The 25,033-nt window shown below is 44.0% G+C and overlaps 1 protein-coding gene across 1 annotated transcript; it reads right to left on the bottom strand.

Moving 5' to 3' along the window:
- Positions 1-411: 411 nt before the first annotated feature.
- On the bottom strand, positions 412-25,033 carry LOC143987787 (olfactory receptor 6C1-like). Its single transcript, XM_077486809.1, has 2 exons — positions 24,836-25,033; positions 412-1,380 (listed from the first exon to the last, which is right to left on the bottom strand). Exons 1-2 carry the CDS (start codon positions 25,031-25,033, stop codon positions 412-414), a joined length of 1,167 nt encoding a protein of 388 aa, XP_077342935.1.

Genomic DNA, 25,033 nt, shown 5'->3' with positions numbered 1-25,033 from the left:
AGGGGCACAGACAGAAAAACAAAAGTTACAGGGGTGATAACCCTTCCCTATATTATCCAAAAAGTTGAAAAATAGATTTTTTGGCTGGAGCTATACTTAAAAAATGTACCTGTTTCAAATTACAAACAGATTCAATTTAAGAACAAACCTACAATTCCTATCTTGTTTGTAACCCAGGGACTGCTTGTATACTGCTGTTCAGAGTATATAGGGCCTGGGGGCCCCACGCCTTTTTTTTTTTACATTTTGGTGCGGGGTTCCCCTTAATATCCATACCAGACCCAAAGGGCCCGGTAATGGGCTGAGGAAGGGGGGGGGGCAATCTCGTTAGGAATCCTAAACAATCATATTTTTTAATAATTACTTCATTCCAAGTATAAACAAGTTGTAACATTTACTTTTTTATTAATGTTATTCATTTTTTATTACACTTGTCTTAAAACATGTCATTATTCCTTTTATGGCTAATTTGACATCTTCATTCTTTAGGCTGTATATCATGGGGTTTAATACAGGAACAATAGCTGTGTTGAAAAGCGAGAACACTTTATTGGATTTTATATTGTCAGTTGAAGCTGGCCTAAGGTACTGGCAGAAAAGAGTCCCATAAAGAAGAGTGACCACCATCAGGTGTGACGAGCAAGTGTAGAATGCTTTACGTCTACCTGAGTTGGTAGGGATTCTCATTATCGTAACAATAATGAAAACATAAGAGATAAAGGTAAGAACAAATGGGGTTAGGCTTAAAAGGAATATACCTTCCGTGAAAATCAAGACTTCCAGTTCAAACGTGTCACTGCAGGACAGTTCCATAACTGGTTTCATATCGCAGAAGAAGTGATTGATAACATTGCACTTATAGCAAGAAATCCGTAACAACAATACAATGTATGGAACAATTGCAATAAATCCCATCAGCCAGCTCACCAAGAACAACGCGGAACAACTTTCAGAGTTCATGACCGTCACATAATGTAAGGGTTGGCAGATGGCTATATATCGATCATAACTCATCACTGTCAGTAGGAACAGCTCGGTAGCAGTGAGTGATGAAAAGAAGTAAATCTGAGACATACAAGAATAGAAAGAAATCTTTTTATTCCCTGTTACAAACATGGCAAGAAGATTGTGCTGCGTAACTGTAGAACATGACACATCCAAGATAGCTAAGTTACAAAGGAAAATGTACATGGGAATGTGAAGATGAGGGTTCATGTACACCAAGAGAAGAATGAGCAGGTTTCCACCAAGAGCAAGGAGATAAGTGAGAAGAATAAAAATAAAGGTGACAATTTGGTGTTCTGGCACATCAGAAATCCCTTGAATGATGAAATAGTTCCAACTTGTCTGATTCATCATCTCCTTCGCTTTGTTTTTGATCTGGAACATATATTGTAAGTAAACAGTAAGTATTTTAACAAACGTAATATTAGATACGCCACTGACAACTATGTTATCTTTGAAGCAGGGGTGGCCCATCTATTAGGGGGCATAGGGGCACTGCCTCCCCTTTCCATCCCCGCTGCCACCACCTAGTCATGCGTCTAGCCCCTTTCAAGAGGAAGTAAACCCTGATGAGTTTACTTCCTCTTTCATTCCCTGCAAAGGCAATGCATAATGGACTACTATGCATCGCATAGTATTCCATTATGTGTCACTTACCTGACACAGGAGCCAGCGATGTCACCGCTGTCCCCTGTAGTCCGGCGCATCCATCTTCTCGTGGGGTTTCGCAGCTCCGCCGCTGTAATTCAGCGAAGCCGCGATTACGTCACTCCCGCGCATGCACACGGGAGCCGAGACGCGCAGCATTGCACGGCATCTTCGTCATTGAGGATGCCGTGCTCAGTGCACCTGCTCGCCGCTGTCTACGGCGCATGCACCGTAGACAACGGTGCCCGTCTTCGGGCAAATATCTCCTAAACCGTATAGGTTTGGGAGATATTTCTTGGACCTACAGGTAAGCCTTAATCTAGGCTTACCTGTAGGTCAAAGTGGTTTGTAAGGGTTTACAACCACTTTCAGGACACTGGGCGCATGAATTACAGCAGCGGGGGGGGGGGGGGGTTTAAGCACCTGATTAGAGCCAGAGGTACTAATAGGCTTAAAAATAGGGTGGACACTGGTCACAAAAGCATTGCACTTGAAGCCTACCCATGTGCGTTAGAATAGCGAATGAATATTAACTATTCTAACACTGTATTGCATCTCCACCAATCAAAAAGCGAGGGTCTGATACCGTTCCTGATTGGCTGAAAGGTCAGGTGTTCCTATTGGACTCCTAGGAGGAGGAGAAGGAGGAAGAGGAGGGAGATACACAGCAGAAGCCGCCATAATACACAGGAGGAAGAAAGAAAGCTGCCGCTTGCCAGACACGCTGCCTTCCTGCTTCCTAGATGGGGTAAGTGCGGGGCTTTGATATCCCAACCATCCTCCCCAAGGGGGGGTCGCCACCGTCCCACCAGGGGGGGTAGTTGTTTGCTGCCCCCCAAAAGAAAAAAGCGCCAGCCGCCACTGCTTTGAAGGTTCTTCCAGATCATGGTATAGATTAGTTCTCCCCAACCTTTTCAAAATGGAGGAATCCTTGATAATATTTTCTGGTCCAAGGGAACCCCACTAATATATATAATATCTACAGCTCATGGTACATTAGTGTGATGGAAACTGGGAAGATGGCAACTAGGAAAGGATCATTGTTAACGGTGATTACTTAACTGAAAGGAAGAGACTGCTCATTGCTCAAGGAACCCCTAGCAACCTCTGAAGGAACCCTGGTTGAGAAAGGATGGTATATATAATAGTAGCTAGTCTTTAAAGTGGGGTTCCACCCTAAAGTGGAACTTCTGCTCATTGGAACCCTCCCTCCTCCTAAGACAGGTATTTGCACCCTCGTCTAAGACAGGTATTTGCACCCTCTTCCGGGCATAGACTCCCACGGGAGTCTATGCTGTTTCCTGTCCCGCAGTGCTGTCTGCTGGGACACACACGGGCATAATATTGAAACTAAAAAATGTCCAACAAAAGACCAAACTATTTATATATCCATCAATCTTAAAGCAGTAATAAGCCCAAAAGGAAACACTTTTTTATATTGCAGCTTACCAATTCTTAGATGTGATGGCTGCATTACTTTTCTTTTTTAGGCCTTCTTTCTTTTATTTGGTGACCCGACCAGTAAGTCTGTTCTTTTTTCTTGTCAAAAATACTTTATTAAGTTCAAAGAAATTGAGTTTAATAAATTAATGTTGAGTATTGTACAATTCAGAATACTCATATGTGCTTACAATTATAGAATTGATCGTGAGGTAAGACATTATTGATTAAGACATTCAAATATTTTGCAATATTTAAGATTATGAAAAAACGAAATAAAGATTTCCTGAATAATCTTGATATAATGAAATATGTTACATCACTAATGATTTCTTTGTAAGTCTGTTGTTTTTCAGCAGAACAAGCTTTCCTGCAGATCTAGCAGTTAGAGGATTGAGGCAAACCACGGCCCAGGAGGGTTACAACAATCAGCTGTTTTTATTTATGTAAAACCCTTTATCTCCAAAGGAGTCTGGCTTCAATTTGTTAGTGTATTTAAATATGATCGTACATCTAAAAAATCCCCCCCCCCGGACTGACAATGTTGCTGTCCAAAGGTGCCTCTGTTGCTCCAGAGTAGGGGAGCTCTAATACAGGCGGTTTGTTACTGCTCACATCACCAGATAAAAACAGAGGGGGAGAAAAAGCCTAAAAAAGAAAATGAATGCAGCCACCACATCTAATGATTGGTAAGCTGCAATATATTACACTTTTCGTTTTGGGTTTAATATCACTTTAACCTGTTCCCGGGCAGATGATGCCTGAACCGGGTGGACGTCATATGACATCTTCTGAGATCGCACCCTGTGCTCCGCCGTGGGCCCACGCAGCAGCACGTTCTTTCACTGGGTGGGTCCACCGGGTGATGACTAATCACTGTACCGGCCCGCTGTGGGTACCATGTGGCTGCTGTAACCAATCAAAGCAGGTCACATGATAGCTGTAAATAATTGATGGCTTCCTGTCAAGCCATCCATTGTATACAATTGTGTTGCTAGCTGTGATTGGTCATGGTGATCCCATGGCACAGACCCATTTATGGCCCATCTGTGCCATGTGATTAGCCAGCTAATCACAACAAACAAACTAAATCATTCAATAAAATGCTTGCATATAGCAATGAAATTCATTGCTGCAGATATATGCAAACATAATGTGTAAGAAAAAATTCTGATCGCTTCCACAGAGTAGTATGGTAACATTATATTGCTCTGGTCAACATGTGTTAAAGAAAAAAAAAAATTGTGAATTTTTTTTTTCTACGTAATGTCACCAGTCAATGGCTTTCTTCTTGTCACTCTTCCATAAAGGGCAGATTTGTGGAGGGCACGACTAATAGTTGTCCTGTGGACAGATTCTCCCCCCTGAGCTGTGGATCTCATGGACCTCTTGGCTGCTTCTCTGATGAATGATCTCCTTGCCCGGCCTGTCAGTTTAGGTGGGCGGCCATGTCTTGGTAGGTTTGCGGTTGTGCCGTACTCTTTCCATTTTCGGATGATGGATTGAACAGAGCTCAGTGAGATGTTCAAAGCTCGGGATATGTTTTATAACCTAACCCTGTTTTAAACTTCTCCAAAACATTATCCCTGACCTGTCTGGTGTGTTCCTTGGCCTTCATGATGCTGTTTGTTCACTAAGGTTCCCTAACAAACCTCTGAGGGCTTCACAGAACAGCTGTATTTATGCTGAGATTAAATTACACGTGGATTTTATTTACTAATTTGTTGACTTTTGAAGGCAATTGGTTCCACTAGATCTTAGGGGTATTGAAGTAAAGGGGAATGAATACAAATGCCACACTTTTCACATATTTATTTGTAAAGAAAAATGAAAACAATTTATCATTTTCCTTCCACGTCACAATTATGTTCCACTTTGTGTTGGTCTATCACATAAAATCCCAAGAAAATACATTTACATTTTTGGTTGTAACATGACAAAATGTGGAGAATTTCAAGGGTATGAATACTTTTTCAAGGCACTGTATACTCATACCATAGTTTGAGGGCTGGATAACTTCCCTACAGATTAAATAATGCAGTTGTGCTCATAAGTTTACATACCCTGGCAAAATTATTTCTTGGCTGTTTTTCGGAGAATATGAATGATAGCACAAAAACATTTATTTCACTCATGGTTCGTGTTTGGCTGAAGCCATTTATTATCAATCAACTGTGTTTACTCTTTTTAAATCATAATGACAACAGGAACTAACCAAAGGACCCTGATCAAAAGTTTACATACCCTGGTGATTTTGGCCTGATAACATGCACACAAGTTGACACAAAGGGGTTTGAATGGCTATTAAATGTAACCATCCTCACCTGTGATCTGTTTGCTTGTAATTAGTGTGTGCGTATAAAAGGTCAGTGAGTTTCTGGACTCCTGACAGACCCTTGCATCTTTCATCCAGTGCTGCACTGACGTTTCTGGATTCTGAGTCATGGGAGCAAAATAATTGTCAAAGCATCTGCAGGAAAAGGTAGTTGAACTGTATAAAACAGGAAAGGGATATAAAAAGATATCCAAGGAATTGAGAATGTCGTGTTCAAACGCTAACCAAGAAGTGGAAAATGAAGGGTTCTGTTGAAACCAAACCACGGTCAGGTAGACCAACTAAAATTTCAACCACAACTGCCAGGAAAATTGTTCCGGATGCAAAGAAAAACCCCCCAAATAACTTCAGGTGAAATACAGGACTCTGTAAAAACATGTGGTGTGGCTGTTTCAAGATGTACAATAAGGAGGCACTTGAAGAAAGATGGGCTGCATGGTTGAGTTGCCATAAGAAAGCCATTACTACGCAAATGCCACAAAGTATCCCGTTTACAATATGCCAAACACCACAGAGACAAGACTCAAACCTCAAGTCATTTGGAGTGATGAGACCAAAATTGAGCTTTTTGGCCACAACCATAAACACTACATTTGTAGAGGAGTCAACAAGGCCTATGATGAAAAGTGGATCACTAATATTTTGGGAATGCATGAGCTACAAAGGCACAGGAAATTTGGTCAAAATTGATGGCTACATGAATGCAGTATGTTACCAAAAAATACTGGAGGAACATTTGCATTCATCAGCCAGGAAGCTGCACATGGGACATAATTGGACATTCCAACATGACAATGTTCCAAAACACAAGGCCAAGTCGACCGGTCAATGGCTACAGCAGATTAAAGTGAAGGTTCTGGAGTGGCCACCTCAGTCTCCTGACCTCAATATCATTGAGCCACTCTGGGGAGATCTCAAATGTGCCGTTCATGCAAGACAGCCCAAGATCTGGAGGCTTTTTGCCAAGAGGAATGGGCAGCTTTACCATCTGAGAAGATAAAGAGCCTCATCCACAAATACCACAAAAGACTTCAAGCTGTCTTTGATGTTAAAGGTATTAAGAACTGGGGTATGTAAACTTTTGATCTGGGTAATTTGGGTCGTTTCTGTTGTTTTTATGATTTAAATTGTTATCATTCCTATTCTTTGAAAAATGGTTGAGAAATTTCATAAATTATGCCAGGGTATGTAAACTTATGAGCAAAACTGTATATACTGATTTGGGTTATTTTCACTAAAGAAATGTAGTAGAATACATTTTGGCCTAAATTAACAAAGAAAGATTATTTATTTGCAAAATGTTATAACAGAAACAAAAAATATATATATGTATTTTTTTCTTTTTGGTCTCTTTTCATTTATTTAGCAAAAAAATAAAAAATACCACTAAAGAAAGCTATATTTGTGTGAACAAAATGATAATAATTTGGGTACATTGTTGCATTCAAAGTGTGAGAGCCCTGAAAGCTAAAAATTGGCCTGGGCAGGAAGGGGGTAAATGTGTGTGTGTGTGTGTGTGTATATATATATGTGTGTGTGTCTATATATATATATATATATATATATATATATATATATATATATATATATATATATATTTTTATTTTTTTTTTTTTTATTATTATTATTTTATTTAGATTTACAATTTACAGGAAATCTTTCATGAAAGAAAATTGTTGCAGAGTGTACAAAGATTTCTGTATTTCTTATTAAAGCAATAAAGATAGTGGTTGAATGGTAACATTTTTAGAAGGAATTTAGCTGTGGCAGCTCCTGTATAATTTTTAATCGGAGGTTTACTTTGTACGATTGATGATTTACCCGGGGTAGGAGGATTCAACTGAGAAAAAATTCATCAAGCCCAGATGTATGATTTCATGACAGTCTTATGACTGAAAGTCTTCCTCTCGTGGTTTAGCCGTGGATAAGGCGAAGCCAAATAAATGATCTGTACGATTAATATTTCTCAGTGCCTCAAAAAATACAGACAGAAGGGCACAGAGCCAGTTCTTTTAATGTAAAACTGTTTGTTTCTGACTGTGGATTAAATAATACGTTGGTGGCTTGGGAATACATCCCTATCAGGACATAAAGACTCAGAGGATTTCTGGTTTAACTGGGTAATGTTTGTGAGGAAAATAGTTCTATTATCTAAGATTATCTATTATTTAAGATTAAGGGCCAGTGTGCGTTCCAGATGCTTTTCTGCATGTGCTTTTCCGGTGCATTTTTGATGCGTTTTTAGTGTGTTTTTGATGCAGTCCTGTGCATTTTTTCCTCCTCTTTTTTTCTTAACCTAAGAACACATGTAATTTCAGTGCATTTTTGATGCGTTTTACAGGGTTCCAGTACAGTCCAGTGCATGTTCTACTTTTTTTTTTCCTAGAAAGCACTGGAACTGCAAGCCCTGGTGTGAACTACGCCATTGAAAACCATTAAGGGGCAGCTCACGCCATAGAAATTAATTCTGGATGCATTCCGGATCCTTTTCTGTATGCTCATTTTTTAAGCATTCCAGTGCATTTTTACCCCCTCTTTTTTCTTCACTTTAAAATGCATGCCCAGTGTTTTCCCTGTATTCCAATGGCTCTAGTTCACACCATGCAACCAGTTTTCAGTGCAGAAACTGACCGGAAACTGACTGCATGGTGTGAACTAGAGCCATTGGAATAGATGGAAAATACTGTGCATACATTTTTATTGCAGAAAAAAAGCGCACGGAACTGAACAGAGCTGCATCTGGTGTGAACTGGCTATAAATAAGGGCATGTCTGTTTCAGTGCATTTTTGGTGCAGTTAGGTGCATTCCGATACGTTTTTGATGCGTTTTACCACGTTCCAGTACAGTTCAGAGCAGAAAAAAAAAGCAGCCTGTTCTACAAATTTTTCTGGAACTGAAGCACACTGGAACTGACTGCACTATCGAAAACCATATAACCTACTATCCATGTATTGTTGATGCAGAAAAAAACGCACTGAATGGCACGTGGTGTGAACTGGCCCATAACCTACTTCCCATCACTGGAACAAACCTGGCTGTATGCTGCAGCTGGTGGAACATGACTGCCAGATTGCTGTCCTTCTTGAGCATCCCCTCTCTCTGCGCTCATGCTACTGCCTTCCTCTAGCTGAGTATCATCATCAGAGCCTACAAAACACTGGGCATCCTTCTGGAGCATGTACCCAACACTGTGCTCAAACAGTTTGGGGGACTCCTCAGGAGGATATGGTGGGTCTAGGGAAGGAGTGACTGATGATGACATTGAGACAAGGGAAGAGGATGTGTTGGCAGCTGCTTTGCTAGTACCATGAGCCTGGGTGAGAGAGGATGAGGAGGATCTTGGTCATCCACTCTACCAAGTCTTCATCATGATGCGGCTCAACATGTCCAGCTGCCGAAAATAAGGAGAAGCGTGTCCCATTTCCATGTGCTGATGATGATGCACCGCGTCCACGGCCAGCACTGTTGTCTCTAGACTGCTTGCCCTCTTTTATTGGCTCGTGCCTGTCTGCCTCTCCTTGTTGGCCTTCCAGACATGATAATGGCCTGCAGAGAGATGGGAAAACCAGCAAATGGGTAGTGTGTATTGTGCTGGAGGCCCACAACACCCACTAACTCCTGCAGATGCCTGTATGATAGAACACCAGCAATAAAGGGTAGATACAGATGTATATTGTGCTGTGCTGGAGGCACACAACACCCACTAACTCCTGCAGATGGCTCTATTAGAGAACACCAGCAATTAAAGGGTAGATACAGGTGTATACTGTGCTGTGCTGGAGGCACACAAAACCCACTAACTCCTGCAGATGGCTGTATTAGAGAACACCAGCAATAAAGGGTAGATACAGGTGTATAGTGTGCTGTGCTGGAGGCACACAGCACCCACTAACTCCTGCAGATGGCTCTATTTGAGAACAGCAATAAAGGGTAGATACAGGTGTATACTGCGCTGGAGGCACACAACACCCACTATCTCCTGCAGATGGCGTATTAAAGAACACCAGCAATAAAGGGTAGATACAGGTGTATATTGTGCTGTGCTGGAGGCACACAACACCCACTAACTCCTGCAGATGTCTTTATTATAGAACACCAGCATTAAAGGGTAGATACCGGTGTATACTGTGCTGTGCAGGAGGCACAAAACACCCACTAACTCCTGCAGATGCCTTTATTATAGAACACTAGCAAAAAAAGGGTAGATACAGGTGCATATTGTGCTGTGCTGGAGGCACACAACACCCACTAACTCCTGCAGGTGGCTGTATTAGAGAACACCAGCAATAAAGGGTAGATACAGGTGTATACTGCACTGGAAGCACACAACACCCACTAACTACTGCAGATGGCTCAATTAGAGAACAGCAATATAGGTAGCTACAGGTGTATACTGCGCTGGAGGCACACAATATCAACTAACTCCTGCAGATGGCTCAAATAGAGAACAGCAATATAGGTAGATATAGGTGTATACTTTGTTGGAAGCACACAACCCCCACTAACTCCTGCAGATGGCTCAATTAGAGAACAGCAATATAGGTAGATACAGGTGTATACTGTGCTGGAAGCACACAACACCCACTAACTCCTGCAGATGGCTCAGTTAGAGAACAGCAATATAGATAGCTACAGGTGTATACTGCGCTGGAAGCACACAACACCCACTAACTCCTGCAGATGGCTCAATTAGAGAACAGCAATATAGGTAGATACAGGTGTATACTGCGCTGGAAGCACACAACACCCACTAACTCCGCAGATGGCTCAATTAGAGAACAGCAATATAGGTATCTACAGCTGTATACTGCGCTGGAGGCACACAACACCCACTAACTCCTGCAGATGGCTCAATTAGAGAACAGCAATGTCAGGGAAATAGCCGCAATCTCACGAGGTACGTTCGTGTTAGCGCGCGTCGGCGCTTACGTAAGCGCAAAGTAGTTTCAAGACGAACGACCGACGCTACGTCTAACCGGGCGGGCATACGCGGTGATGCTATGAATACACAACGTACTCGACGTAGCCGTACGATCGCCCCGACGCGCTCACGGCGTGACCCGGTCATCTCGCCTATTTAAACGTTCGCCTGACAGTCCCGCATCGCTGGATTATCGTCAGCTCTCCTGTGAACCTGTACCCGTGTTTCCTGTTAACCGACCTCCTGTGTACCGACCCGGCTTGCTTGACCTGCTCCTGTTATTCTCCTGGCTCTGACTCCTGGCTTGTACCCGACGTTCCTGATCTGCTTCCTGCACCTGATCCCGGCCTGTCTTGACCACTCTCTGGACTTCCGCTGCCTACTATCGGACTTCCTAGCACAGTTGCCCCTCGAGGCTTGCTTACCCGGTACCTGACCTCTGCTGCTGCTACCTGGCAACCTGTGCTACTGTGGGCACTGCATCCCTGTGTCAACTTCAGGGTTGTGCTGCGCTCGGCCGCAACGGGAGCCCTCTCAGCATTTCGGCCTCACTCCTGACCGTGACAAGCAATATAGGTAGATACAGGTGTATACTGTGCTGGAAACACACAACACCAACTAACTCCTGCAGATGGCTCAATTAGAGAACAGCAATATAGGTAGATACAGGTGTATACTGCGCTGAAAGCACACAACACCCACTAACTCCTGCAGATGCCGGAACACTACACAAGGCTGCCATGCTGGCGGCCTTATATAGTGTGGGGCGTGTACTAAACAGCCTGAGCTATAATTGGCCACAGGCATCCTTCCTGTGGCCAATCGTGGCTCTCCTCGCTGCCGACGCTGTGATTGGCCAAGCATGCGGGGTCACAGTGAATGCTTGGCCAATCATGAGCCAGCAATGCACTGCGATGGCGCAGTGCATTGTGGGCCATGAGTGGCACGCAAATTTGGCGCAAACGGCCCACAGAGTTCTGGCTTCGCCGAACGGGCGAACAGCTGGTGTTCGAGTCAAACGTGCGTTCAACTCGAACACTAAGCTCATCCCTACTTAACATAGATCTTAAGCTGTTTGCAAAAGTACTAGCCACCCGTTTGTCCCCCCTGCTCCCGAGAGTGATACATAACGACCAGGTGGGGTTTGTCCCTGGCTGGGAGGCGAGGTACAATACCACCAAAACAATTAATCTCATATCCCTGATACAGCGCAAAGGCCTGAGGGCTTGCCTTCTATCCTTTGACGCTGAGAAGGCTTTTGATAGGGTCAGCTGGAGATTCCTGCAGCTGTCCCTTGAACAACTTGGCCTTTGGTCATCCTTTATTACCAAAGTAATGTCTTTGTACTCCCAACCCTCGGCCACTGTTTTAGTAAACGGTACTATGGCGGAACCTTTTGATATTTCAAATGGCACAAGACAGGGCTGCCCCCTTTCCCCCCTCCTCTTTGTTATTATCATTGAACACCTTGCCTGCCCCATACGCCTCCATTCACGGCATACAAACGCCTTCTGCCCATTACAAGCTATCCCTCTATGCCGACGACCTTCTAGTTTATATTCAGAATCCACATACCTCACTACCATCCCTACTTGTGGAATTCCCTCGATTCTGCACTTTTAGTAATTTCAAACTTAATATAGTGAAAATGGAAGCTCTTAATATATCCCTTACTTATCCCTACTGAAATCCAATGTCTCATTTCATTGGCAAACAAAGGGGGATTTCATATCTTGGAGTCATTATCCCCTCCAACCTAACCAACTTATCCCCCCTAAACTATGTGCTCTTACTTTCTCGCATACGGAAAGACCTAGCGGAATGGGGAGGATCCTCCTTGCCGTGGTTTGGGAGGATTAATACTCTAAAAATGGACACCTTACCCAAACTCTTACACCTCTTCCAAACGATTCCCATATCCATTCTTCACCTCCTTATGATCCCTAGCCATTAGATTCTTGTGGAATCGGGGGCTCCCAAGAGTTAAGTTCAACCTACTCACTCTCCCGAAGATGCAGGGTGGGGCATGTCTTCCCGATTTTGAGATATATTACAAAGCTGTCCATATGGCATGTGTCCTGGAGTGGTTCCCTTGCCCATTCCTGAAGGCTTCGGTATCAATAGAGCAAGACATTTCCCCTGTTGACCTCCGGGCCCTTCTCTGGGGTTACAAACATGACTTTGACAAGGGGGAGAGAAGCTAGGGGAACATAGGGGACAGGGGGACTTTATATGAAATACATCACTCAGGGTTGGCTGAGACATTGATATAAGTAATGTTCTGACGTGGCAATAACGGGCATAAAGCAATAAATTCATCAAATATTTAATAGGGATCAATTAGTAAATAATAAAAAAATAATACTTGATGCAGATACAATATATTACTATATAGTTAAATTAAATCACCAGTATATTAAATAAAATGTAATTCATATAATATCTCACAAACATAATTTTATATCATACAGTATATAATAATAATAATAGTAATAATAAATATAATAACACAGTAAATGATATATCATATGTAAAGATAAATAATGAATCATTAATAGCAGCAGTACACCCAGAATCGACACGACCATAATGAACAAATTGTAATAAAAAGTAAATACATAATAAATAAATCAATGTCTCCGCCCTTTAGTAGGACCCATGATAAGAACTATGGATACTGTGATATAGCAGCAGGGGTAAAAAGCTTGACGCGTTTCGTGGACTTATATCCACTCATCAGGAGCAGCTGGTTGGGAGTATCTAAAATAAATTGTATGCAAAAAATTAATAATGATTTAAAAATTAAAAAATTATTTGATGTAGGAAGGAGAGGGAGCAACACCTATGATCCTATCCCTCCTACCTGCAGTAATATAGTGTAGTAGTGGAGAACAGGTAAAAAATAAAGATAATAAATAGTAATTGGGATAAGTATATCGGGGGATGGTGAACCATAGTACAACCGGGACCTGAGGTAGTGACGAATGCGGCAGCAGGACAGGTGCATCCAGGGGACAAAGAGGAGAAAAGTGTATAGGCAAAATCCCCGTTCCAATGCTATAGTATTCGATATACATCATGAAGATATACTGTAACAAATGATAACATATGATATAGTAAGTATATGGGTAAAATAATACAAAAGTAATACAATAAGCAAGAGGGGGGGTGTAGGAAGGAAAATAATGGTGTGATGGAGTGCTTGAGTGAAAAAGTTCTGATATACAGAAAGTTCAAATGTGCCAGAGGAGGGAAAGACGTGCTCCAAAAAGACCAGAGTGAGTTTGCCTATTAATTAGGATAAATGAGGTGAAAGTGGCACCATGAATAGTTAGAGGTCTCTGGATGAGTGATGGAAAAAGGGAGAAAACCTGACCTGCCAGCCTACAATAGTCAGCACCAACGCCACGTAGTACTGCACTGTGGGAGAGGAGGCAGCCACACATAGGCGAAATACCGCCTATTTGTAGACACCCAAACCCCTCTCCATACGGTACGTGAAAGATGGAATTAGCACTTCCGCATGGTAACCACAATTGTGCGGGCGTGTAGGCGTGGCGCCGACGCACAGCAAGTAAACGCCCCCAGCCCCGCAGTCATGGAGACGAGGGAGTGGGGAATGACGCGGTGCGCATCGCAGCTCCCGGAAGTAGACACAGACCAAACCCCCGGGTATTGGTGTATACAAAAATAAAAGCCACAAGAGGGAAAACCATCCCAATATTACCAAAAACTGAAACATATATATGGCTCTTGATGCATATCATGCAGTAATCCATATGGTAACAGAATGTAAGTGAGTGTGTATTTCCATCCCAAATTCATTGCAATACAAGGAGAACAAGGTTGGGACTTTATATGAGACCTTAGGCATCCAGCACAAAGGTCTCCATCCCTAATCTATACATGGACAAGGGGGAGAGAAGCTAGGGGAACATAGGGGACAGGGGGACTTTATATGAAATACAGCACTCAGGGTTGGCTGAGACATTGATATAAGTAATGTTCTGACGTGGCAATAATGGGCATAAAGCAATAAATTCATCAAATATTTAATAGAGATCAATCGGTAAATAATAAAAAATAATACTTGATGCAGATACAATATATTACTATATAGTTAAATTAAATCACCAGTATATTAAATAAAATGTAATTCATATAATATCTCACAAACATAATTTTATATCATACAGTATATAATAATAATAGTAATAATAAATATAATAACACAGTAAATGATATATCATATGTAAAGATAAATAATGAATCATAAATAGCAGCAGTACACCCAGAATCGACACGACCATAATGAACAAATTGTAATAAAAAGTAAATACATAATAAATAAATCAATGTCTCCGCCCTTTAGTAGGACCCATGATAAGAACTATGGATACTGTGATATAGCAGCAGGGGTAAAAAGCTTGACGCGTTTCATGGACTTATATCCACTCATCAGGAGCAGCTGGTTGGGAGTATCTAAAATAAATTGTATGCAAAAAATTAATAATGGTTTAAAAATTAAAAAATTATTTGATGTAGGAAGGAGAGGGAGCAACACCTATGATCCTATCCCTCCTACCTGCAGTAATATAGTGTAGTAGTGGAGAACAGGTAAAAAATAAAGATAATAAATAGTAATTGGGATAAGTATATCGGGGGATGGTGAACCATAGTACAACCGGGAGCTGAGGTAGTGACGAATGCGGCAGCAGGACAGGTGCATCCAGGGGACAAAGAGGAGAAAAGTGTATAGGCAAAATCCCCGTTCCAATGCTATAGTATTCGATATACATCATGAAGATATACTGTAACAAATGATAACATATGATATAGTAAGTATATGGGTAAAATAATACAAAAGTAATACAATAAGCAAGAGGGGGGGTTGTAGGAACAAACAAACATGACTTTGCTCTCCTGCCCTCCCTCTCACCATTGACGCTAGCATCCCTTTGGTACAATAGGGGCCTCCACACCGTTCTTTTTTCTGAATTGGGTCCCTTGACATCTCTTTTCGACAATCCTGTGTTTCCACAGGGGTTGGAGAGACGACTCTGGGGTCCTTCAAACGCTCTGAATGGTCTCAAGCATACTCTTTTGTGCACCACTCACGGGGGACTCCGGTTTCTCGGGAGGGACCCTGTGACTGGCTTACTGCCCTACATATATCTACGTACACCAAACACCTACACTCCTCCTCCAAAATACACCACACATATACCAGTTTTGAAGATTTGCGTTCCCTTCAGGAAATGCCCAGGCACCTTCTTTCATCCCTATATAGTTTGTTACAGGCCCTAACACATGACCAACAGCCACGTTACATGAGGATGTGGTCTGCGGACCTAGGTGAGGACATCTCCAGACCGGAATGGCAGACATCTTTCCACTTTACAAATGAATCAACAATCTCTTGTTATTCTCAAGAAAAGAATTATAAGATCTTATCTAGGTGGTACAGAGACCCCGCCACTCTACAAAAAATCTTTCCGTCTTCTCCGGCCACCTGCTGGCAGTGTGATGTCTCTGCCGGGACTTACCTACATGTCTGGTGGGACTGTGAGAGGATCCTCCCTTTCTGGACTCAGGTATTTGAATGCTACAATTCTATTTATGATAAGAAAGTACCGACCTCCCCAAAGATTGCCCTCCTTTCTATATTGCCCAGGTCAATCAAATCGCAAAAACAACACCTACCCTGCTTTTTCATGTCTTCTGCAAGGCAACTCATACCCTCATATTGGAAGACAAAGATCACCCCCCTACTGTCACGTTGGGTCTCTACCATGAATGACACCTTGAGGTTGGAGGAGATGCTAGCCCTTGATAATGACACATTTGTCAAATTTACAACACTGTGGTCGGTCTGGCTCTGCATCTCCACCTCTGACACCTTAATGAATAAGCTGTCAAGCCCACAGGACAACTCTTAGTACTCCTTGTCTCCCTTTCAGCCCTCCCCACTGTTCCTCCCTACCTTATACTCATATGTTTCCTCTTGATTAACCCCACTACCCCCCTTCCTCTATTTCCTTTCCCCCCATCCATCTACTTTCCTCTCTCTACCTTAGTCTTTTCTTTTCTTTTACTCAATACAACCTACAAGTATTACCTTATGTCGTAAACTACGAGAACTGTTAATTAGAATTGTTTAATACACCAGAAGATGGCCTTTCTTCTTGGTTTTACCATGCTAGTAAGCAGGAGCCTAGCTATGGCGAAAGCCATCGGGCTGACTCCTTGTATATATGAACCTATAGCCGTCTATTGATTTTGCTCCTCTCATGTTGTTTTTTTTTGAAAATGCTAATAAATATATTTTCAACACTAAAGTCAATGGGACCCAAATGTCAAAAATCAAAAGCGCCCATTTTGAAGGCCTAAATGCAAGTAATTGGGCATGCAATGGTTATAGGTGTCCGGGTCCTGCCATGGGGGACATGTATAAATAAAAAAAGTTTGTGAAAAACATAATTTTTAAATGAGCAGTGATTTTTTTGATTTTTAAAGTGAAAGCATAAGAATGAAAAAATCCTTCCAATATAGTGCCTGGGGGGCTCCCCTTAGTCTACCTGTAAAGTGGCTGATCTGTACCATGTCTAGAATCTGCTGCAGCAATAATTGCATTTATAAAGCCCCAAAAAAATGAAATTTTCCCAGCAAACAGCTGGGGAGCCAGTGTGTATGTTGAGGTCACAATGTAGTGCATTGGGAACATGATTAGAGTTTTTTTGGATACATTCTGGTGTCATTTTTACCTTGGATAGAAGTAACAGGTGCATAAAAATTGGTCTTTGGGTGTCAGTGGCACCTTCCCACCGTAACCCTATAAATTAGAGATCTGTTTTGCAAGCGGTTGCCATGACACCACATCAACATTTCCTGGCAAAATTGACTATAAAAACCACTGAAAATATGGCCACAGCTATTGCCTGATGAAGGAACATGCATGCTCAGAACGAGCACTCCTCCCAACTCCCTCTTCATCTAGAAGTGACGTGTCCAGCCGCCCCTGAGCTGATTCTGAGAACCAGGAAGTGTTGGAAGCCACCAGCGCAGCCAGAAACATCAGCTGCCTCTTCACCTGCAAGCCTACCGCCTTCCCCTAGGAGTGGATGAACCTCTTAAACCTCTTATACCTTCCTACAGGCTCTGTGATCTCTATGATCTTGTGAGTTCCAAATTGTCTGTCCTATATTAAAAATGTTTTAACATTGCTGCACTTAGAGCTGTTCTCTTTTGTGTTTGTTTCACCTCTGGGCCTGTCCCTGCAGAGCTGCAAGAATCTCTAATCCGATGTGGTTCCTGTCCCCTAAACGCAGCAGCTGAAACACTACATGGCACCTTTTAGCCTGACTCATAGAATAGCCCTTTGAACGCTTAGGGGGTACCTGATGGTCATAAGACAATTCTGCAGAGAAGGGCATGGAGGTGACGGATGAGGAGGGGGTAGAGGCTGCTGAAAGGTAATGACTCGGTATCACAGGGGCAGACTGAAGTAGGTAAGGAGGAGGAACAGATTTGGGCCCCTTTTGTGTGGCTTTTAGGTGTTGACAATGGGCTGAGTGGTTGGACGTTAAATGCATTGTTAAGCATGTGGTACCCAAATGGTTGGTATTTTTGCCACGTTTGATGTGCCTGAGACACAGTTTGCAGATAGCAACAGTCTAGTCTAGCAGATGCAGCTTTTCACTTGCCATTATAAAACCTTCCACTGAATGAGCTTGTCACTTGCCATTATAAAGCCTTCCAGCAGATGGAGCTTGTCACATGCGATTGTAAAGTTTTCCACCGGTTGCAGCTTGTTACTTGCCATTATACAGTCTTCCATCGGTTGTAGCTTGTAACTTACTTTTACAAAACCTTCCACCAGATGTAGCATGTCACTTGCCATTATAAAGCCTTCCACCAGATGCAGCTTGTCACTTGCTGTTATAAAGCCGTTCATCCTATGCAGCTTGGCACTTGTCTTTATACATCCTTCCACCATATTCAGCTTGTCACTTGCGATTATAAAGTCTTCCACCGGTTGCAGCTTGTCAATTTGCCATTATAAAGGTGAAAAGAAAATTTCTTGATCATACATCACGGGACACAGGAGCTTCATTACATAGTGGGTTATATAGGCACCTCTGGTGATTGGACACTGGTTGACCCAATTAAAGAGAATTCCTCCCCTATATAACCCCTCCCATTTGGGAGGCACCTCAGTTTTTTCGCCAGTGTCTGGTCGATGGTCACGTAAAACTTAGCTCTATGCGGGTCCCGGCGAGGGCCGAAGGGCTACATCAAACCGGATCCATACCTCGGGCCGATATTTGACTCCCAAGATGGTATGGTACCCGGGCCTCGTCTGCCGAAGAAACGAGGTTCTGCCTGTAAGTCCTCTCCATTGGAAGACTGGGCTCTGGGACAACCAGACTTGGGGTACTGTTGACTCAGGGCGCCCGTAAGTTTCTGGCAGAGCTTTTTACAAGGCCCAGGTAGGAGGATCTTTTCGTAAGAACCCCAGATACGCCTGAAGGTTGGCTAACAATACCCGCCGTGATGGGTGAAGGCTGGAATTGGTCTGAGATCAGCAATTCCTGCGGCGGGGACAGGTAAGGGAAGTCATCCTATATATTTTTTATATATGAATGGATTTCTTCATTGTGAGTAGTTGTATGTCTTACCTGGTTTCCACCACTAGATGGAGTAAGAGCAGCCTGATGCATACTTACATGCCTTTCAATACAAACACGCTCAGTGAATGCCTGGTTCTCCAGCTACTCACGTCTCCCTTACAGTTCCTGCCACAAGTTAAGGTAAAAAGGGGTCCCATGCAGGTCCAGGGGTCCCACGTTGCTCCCTTTGGGTTCTCCTTCCCCCCCCCGGATCCCGCGGTCCTCGTGCACGCGCGCGGACGCATGCACGCGAGCCGGGCGCGCTCCCGGCCTAACGGAGGAGGGGGGGGGTGTGGTTGCCAGCTGTGCACGTTTAGTGTGCTCAATGCTGTAGTGCAGGCGCCAAACGGCCGTTTTAAAAAGCCCAGAGCGTCAGGGGACTGTAACTGGACACACAGGAGCTGTGGGCTGTAAGCATCCGTGTGGGATTGGATCCAGGCAAACCTTAAGACACCTACTCAGCATCAGGTTGTGCAGTTAAGCATATATTGATTTATTGTGAGACTTTAAGCACAACAAGTGATTGCATTTGTACTAGTACCTCTGCTTTGTAGCTTAGGACTATGTCTCCTCGTAAGAGGATTTCAGGGGTAGGTAATAAAAGCACTGGCAAGTCACCGCCTAGGTCCAGGGGTTCCAAAAGTGCCTGTGAATTACCATCCCCCTCTGCAAGACTGGAGCCAGCCTCTCATAACGAGTCAGTGCACCTGTCAGGTTTGCAGCCTCTCCTAATGTCGCAGCCCTGGTTTATATCACTGAGATTCCCTTAGGGCTACATTGGAGGGTTTTGAAGGGAGGATCATGAATTTTATTTTTTGCTTCCCTAAAAGATAGCAGGAAAGGGGTAGATCCCCTCCCTCCGCTGAAATCCCTCTCTCAGATAATTGTTCTGAAAATGAGGAGAGATCCCTATCTTTGGATAAGGGATCATGAGCAGTCCGATAAGTCAGAGGTAGAGGAGATAGTCCCCTCCTCCCAGGCACTCAGAAAGCAGGTGCAGTATTATACTGAATTGGTGCGCACCACGTTCAGAATGCCTGCTGCTGAAATCGCTACATCCTCTGTCTTTTCCCTGGGAGTCAGGAAAGCCCCACAGACTGCTTGTTCCTTCCCAATTCATCCTTTAACGGAAAAAATGATGTATGAGGACTGGGGACATCCCGATAAACTGTTTACTCCTCCCAAGAGGTTTTCTATGCATTATCCTGTGGAGGAAAGTTTCACCAAGAAATGGGGGGTCCCATCTGTCGATGCGGCGGTTTTTTGTGTGAATAAAAACCTAACTTGTCCTTTGGATAATGCGCAGGTATTTAAGGATCCAGCTGACAAGGGACTGGAAACCTTATTAAAAGCCTCCTTTTCCAGGGCCGGCGCTGTGGTGCAACCTACAGTTGCAGCCGTGGGTTTGTGTCAGTTCCTCACGGAACAAGTTAAACAGATGTTTGAACTCCTTCCCAGTGAGGAAGTAGAGAAATATGCAGAATTGCCTCACATCTTGTGTTTAATAACTGATGCGATTTTGGATTCTGTTCAACAAGCATCACGTTTGTCCCTCATGTTGGTTCACATGCGAAGGACCCTATGGCTAAAGAATTGGGCTGCTGAGATGTCATGCAAAAAGCATTTGACTGGGTTCCCGTTTAAAGGGGAACATTTGCTTCTCGTAGAGAATGGGGAGAATTAGATAAATCCGTCCAAATATTTCGGGAGGTAAGTCTACACTCCTTCCAGTCAAAAAGAGCAAACGTCCTTCATTCAGGCGTACTCTTTCTCCCGAAGCATCAAGCTCTAAACAGTGGCGACGGCCTTCCCAGCCCTCCGCTGCTAGAAAGCCGAAGGGCCGAGCCCAGGGACAGAAAAAAGACTTGGGGGCGAAAGCCTGCCAAGCAGACCCCCAAGACCTCCTTGTAAGGGGTGCCCCCGCTCGGCCGAGTGGGGGAAGGCTCCCGCAATTTGCAGGCGCCTGGCGGGAGGAGATTCAGGACAAATGGGTGATCTCTTCAGTATCTCTGGGCTACAAGCTAGAGTTTCAGAAGATTCCACCTTCTTGTTTCTAAGGTCAAGGATCCCCAAGGATCCGGTAAAGCAGAAATCGCTATTCCTGGCCTTAGATCAGTTACTATCCCAGGGTGATAGTAGAAGTGAGCCCGAAAGATCAGGGTTCAGGTTTACATTCGAATCTCTTCACCGTTCCAAAAACAAACGGAAGTGTCAGACCTATCTTGGATCTGAAAGACTTAAACTGGTTTTTACATATCCAGTCCTTCCGGATGCAGTCAATACGCACTGTGGTCTCCTCCCTGCAAGGAGGAGAATTCATGGCATCAATAGATATCAAAGATGCATATCTCCATGTTCCAATATTTCCCGCACACCAGAAGTTTCTGAAGTTCGCGGTAGAGCAGCGCCATTTTCAATTTGTGGCCCTGCCGTTCGGCCTAGCTACGGCCCCCCGAGTCTTCACGAAGATTCTAGACCCTCTCTTAACAAACCTAAGAGTTCAGGGCATAGCCGTCATGGCTTACCTAGACGACTTGCTTCTCGTAGAGAGAACTACAATGTGCCTGAGTCGCAGCGTCACCAGAACGCTAGAACATCTAGGGCGCCTAGGTTGGATTATAAACCTAGAAAAGTCGTCTTTGCAGCCGACCACCAGGTTGGATTACCTGGGTCTGATTATCGACACCGCTCAGGGCAGGGTGTTCCTTCCAGGGCCAAAGGCCTTGGCCATTGGAGATCTGGTGCGCCTGATTTTGGGCAGAAGATCTTCCTCCATTTGCTTATGTATGAGACTATTGGGAAAAATGGTCGCCTCATTCGAGGCCGTCCCATTCGCCCAGTTCCACTCAAGGCTCCTGCAAAGATGCATCCTTGCGATTTGGAACAGGAAGCCCCAATCCCTGGATCTTCCTATGCGTTTATCCCCTCGGGCACGCAAAAGTCTTGTCTGGTGGTTACAAACCAGGAATTTGCTGAAAGGCAAAATTTTTCTTCCCCTCTCATGGAAGATTGTCACAACGGATGCCAGCCTGACAGGCTGGGGAGCCGTGTTGCAGGGAACATGCTCGCAGGAAAAATGCTCTGCGACCGAAAGTCTGCTGTCCATAAATATCTTGGAGATTCGGGCAGTTTACATGGCACTCAGAGAGTGGTCTCACAGACTGCGAGGTTTCCCAGTTCGGATTCAGTCCGACAATGCCACCGCAGTGGCTTATATCAATCACCAGGGCGGTACCAGAAGTCTGGTGGCCCAAAAGGAGGTGAATCGCATACTTGTCTGGGCAGAAGAGCATGTTCCGTGCCTCTCTGCAGTCTTCATCCCAGGAGTGGAGAATTGGCAGGCGGATTATCTCAGCCACCAGCAGTTGTGCCCAGGAGAATGGGCTCTGCACCCCAATGTGTTTCGAGACATATGTTACAAGTGGGGCACTCCAGACGTGGATCTGTTTGCGTCCAGATTCAACAGGAAACTGGACAACTTTGTGTCAAGGACAAGAGATGCACTTGCTCAGGGGTCAGATGCTCTGACGGTTCCCTGGGATCAGTACAATCTGATCTATGCCTTCCCCCCGAGCCCGCTGCTATCGCGGTTCCTGGGAAGGGTCAAGAGGGAGGCGAAGTCGGTCCTTCTAGTGGCCTCGGCTTGGCCCAGGCGACCATGGTTCGCAGAAATCATGAAGTTGGCAGTGGGCAGGCCATGGACCCTCCCTCTCCGGCCAGATCTGCTCTCATTTTACCATCCTGCTTACGCAGTCTGAATTTGACGGTCTGGCTGCTGAGACCCACATTTTGAGAGGCCGTGGTCTTTCGGGGCCAGTCCTTTCCACTCTGGTCAATGCCAGAAAGCCGGCCTCCAGGCGTATCTATTACAAGATCTGGAGGACATATGTTTCCTGGTGTGAACCCAGGAGATGGCATCCTAGAAGGTATGTCATTAGCAGAATCTTGGCCTTTCTCCAATCAGGCCTTGAAATGAATTTGGCCATAAGCACCATCAAGGTGCAGATTTCGGCCCTATCGGTCTTTTTTCAAAGACCGCTTGCATCACATTCCCTAGTACGGGCTTTTATCCAGGGGGCTATGCGGATAAAACCGCCAGTCAAACCTCCGGTATGCCCATGGGATCTGAATTTGGTTCTCTCGGCCTTAGAAGCCCAACCATTTGAACCTCTGCATCTGGCTTCTTTAGCTCTCTTGACAAAGAAGCTGGTTTTTCCTAGTAGCCATATCCACGGCTAGAAGGGTATCAGAATTGGCAGCTCTTTCCTGTAAAGAGCCCTATTTAATTACCCATAAGGACCGAGTGGCTATGCGTCCCAACAGGTCCTTTCTACCTAAGGTGGTTTCAGGTTTCCACCTGAATCAGGATATAATCCTACCATCCTTTTTTCCAAATCCTCAGTCCTCAGAGGAAGAATCCTTACACACTTTAGATGTGGTTAGAGCAATCAGTCTTTATCTTCAAGCTACTGCTCAGATAAGAAAAACTGACTGTTTATTTATTCTGCCAGAAGGCCCTGGAAGGGGTCAGGCAGCGTCAAGGTCCACTCTCTCAAGGTGGATCAGACAGGTTATATCTCAGGCCTATGACTTAAAGGGGCAGATTCCTCCTTTTCAGGTGAAAGCGCACTCTACTAGGGCTGTAAGTGCTTCTTGGGCAGTGCATCACCAGGCCTCCCTGGCTCAGATCTGTAAGGCTGCGACTTGGTCATCAGTCCATACATTCACCAGATTCTATCAGGTGGATGTCAGAGGGTAAGAGGATATCGCCTTCGGGCGCAGTGTACTGCAAGCTGCAGTTTAGGTCCTCAGGTCCCTGGCGGTCTAGATTTATGATCTGTGTCTCCCTCCCCTCAACCTGAGCATTGCTATGGGACATCCCACTATGTAATGAAGCTCCTGTGTCCCGTGATGTATGATCAAGAAAATAGGATTTTTATATACAGCTTACCTGTAAAATCCTTTTCTTGAGAGTACATCACGGGACACAGGGCTCCCGCCCCTCTTGGGTTTTACGTGGTTTCTTATTGCTTTGCTACAAAACTGAGGTGCCTCCCAAATGGGAGGGGTTATATAGGGGAGGAATTCTCTTTAATTGAGTCAACCAGTGTCCAATCACCAGAGGTGCCTATATAACCCACTATGTAATGAAGCTCCTGTGTCCCGTGATGTACTCTCAAGAAAAGGATTTTACAGGTAAGCTGTATATAAAAATCCTATTATTTTGCGCAACATATTTTCATTTCATCTTTGTAATCAACCTTTAGTTTTTCGGTAATGTTTGCTGCTCTTCACATTTAAAAACTATAATCACAGCGCAGTATTTCTTTTTGTTTTTTTCCACTTGCCATTATAAAGCCTTCCACTGGATGCAACTTGCCACTTGCAATTATAAAGTCTCCCACCGGTCGCAGCTTGTCACTTGCCATTAAAAAAACCTTACACTTGATGTAGCTTGTCACTTGCCATTATAAAGTCTTCCAACAGATGCAGCTTGTCACTTACCTTTATACATCCTTCCAGCATATTCAGCATGTAACTTACCTTTACAAAGCCTTCCACTAGTTGCAGCTTTTCACTTGCCATTATAAAACCTTCCACCGGACGAGCTTGTCACTTGCCATTATAAAGCCTTCCACCCAATGTAACGTGTCCCTTGCAATTATAAAGTCTTCCACCAGATGCAGCTTGCCACTTGCCATTATAAAGTCATCCATCGGGTGCAGCTTGTCACTTGCCATTATAAAGTCTTCCACCAGATGCAGTTTGGCACTTACCTTTATACATCCTTCCACCATATTCAGCTTGTAACTTACCTTTACAAAGCCTTCCACCCAATGTAGCTTGCCACTTGCCATTATAAAGCCTTCCAGCAGATGGAGCTTCTCACTTGCAATGATAAAGTCTTCCACCGGTTGCAGCTTGTCATTTGCCATTATAAAGCCATTCACCGGATGCAGGTTGTCACTTCCCATTATAAAGTCTTGTAGCAGATGCCTCTTGTCACTTGCCAT

This window comes from Lithobates pipiens, unplaced genomic scaffold (genome assembly GCF_037356315.1).
Source record: "Lithobates pipiens isolate NorthernLeopardFrog02 unplaced genomic scaffold, aLitPip1_a1.2 Scaffold_1, whole genome shotgun sequence".
Taxonomy (NCBI): Eukaryota; Metazoa; Chordata; class Amphibia; order Anura; family Ranidae; genus Lithobates; species Lithobates pipiens.
The sequence above is the reverse complement of the archived record's forward strand: the minus strand, read 5'-3'. Positions and strand labels throughout refer to the sequence as shown.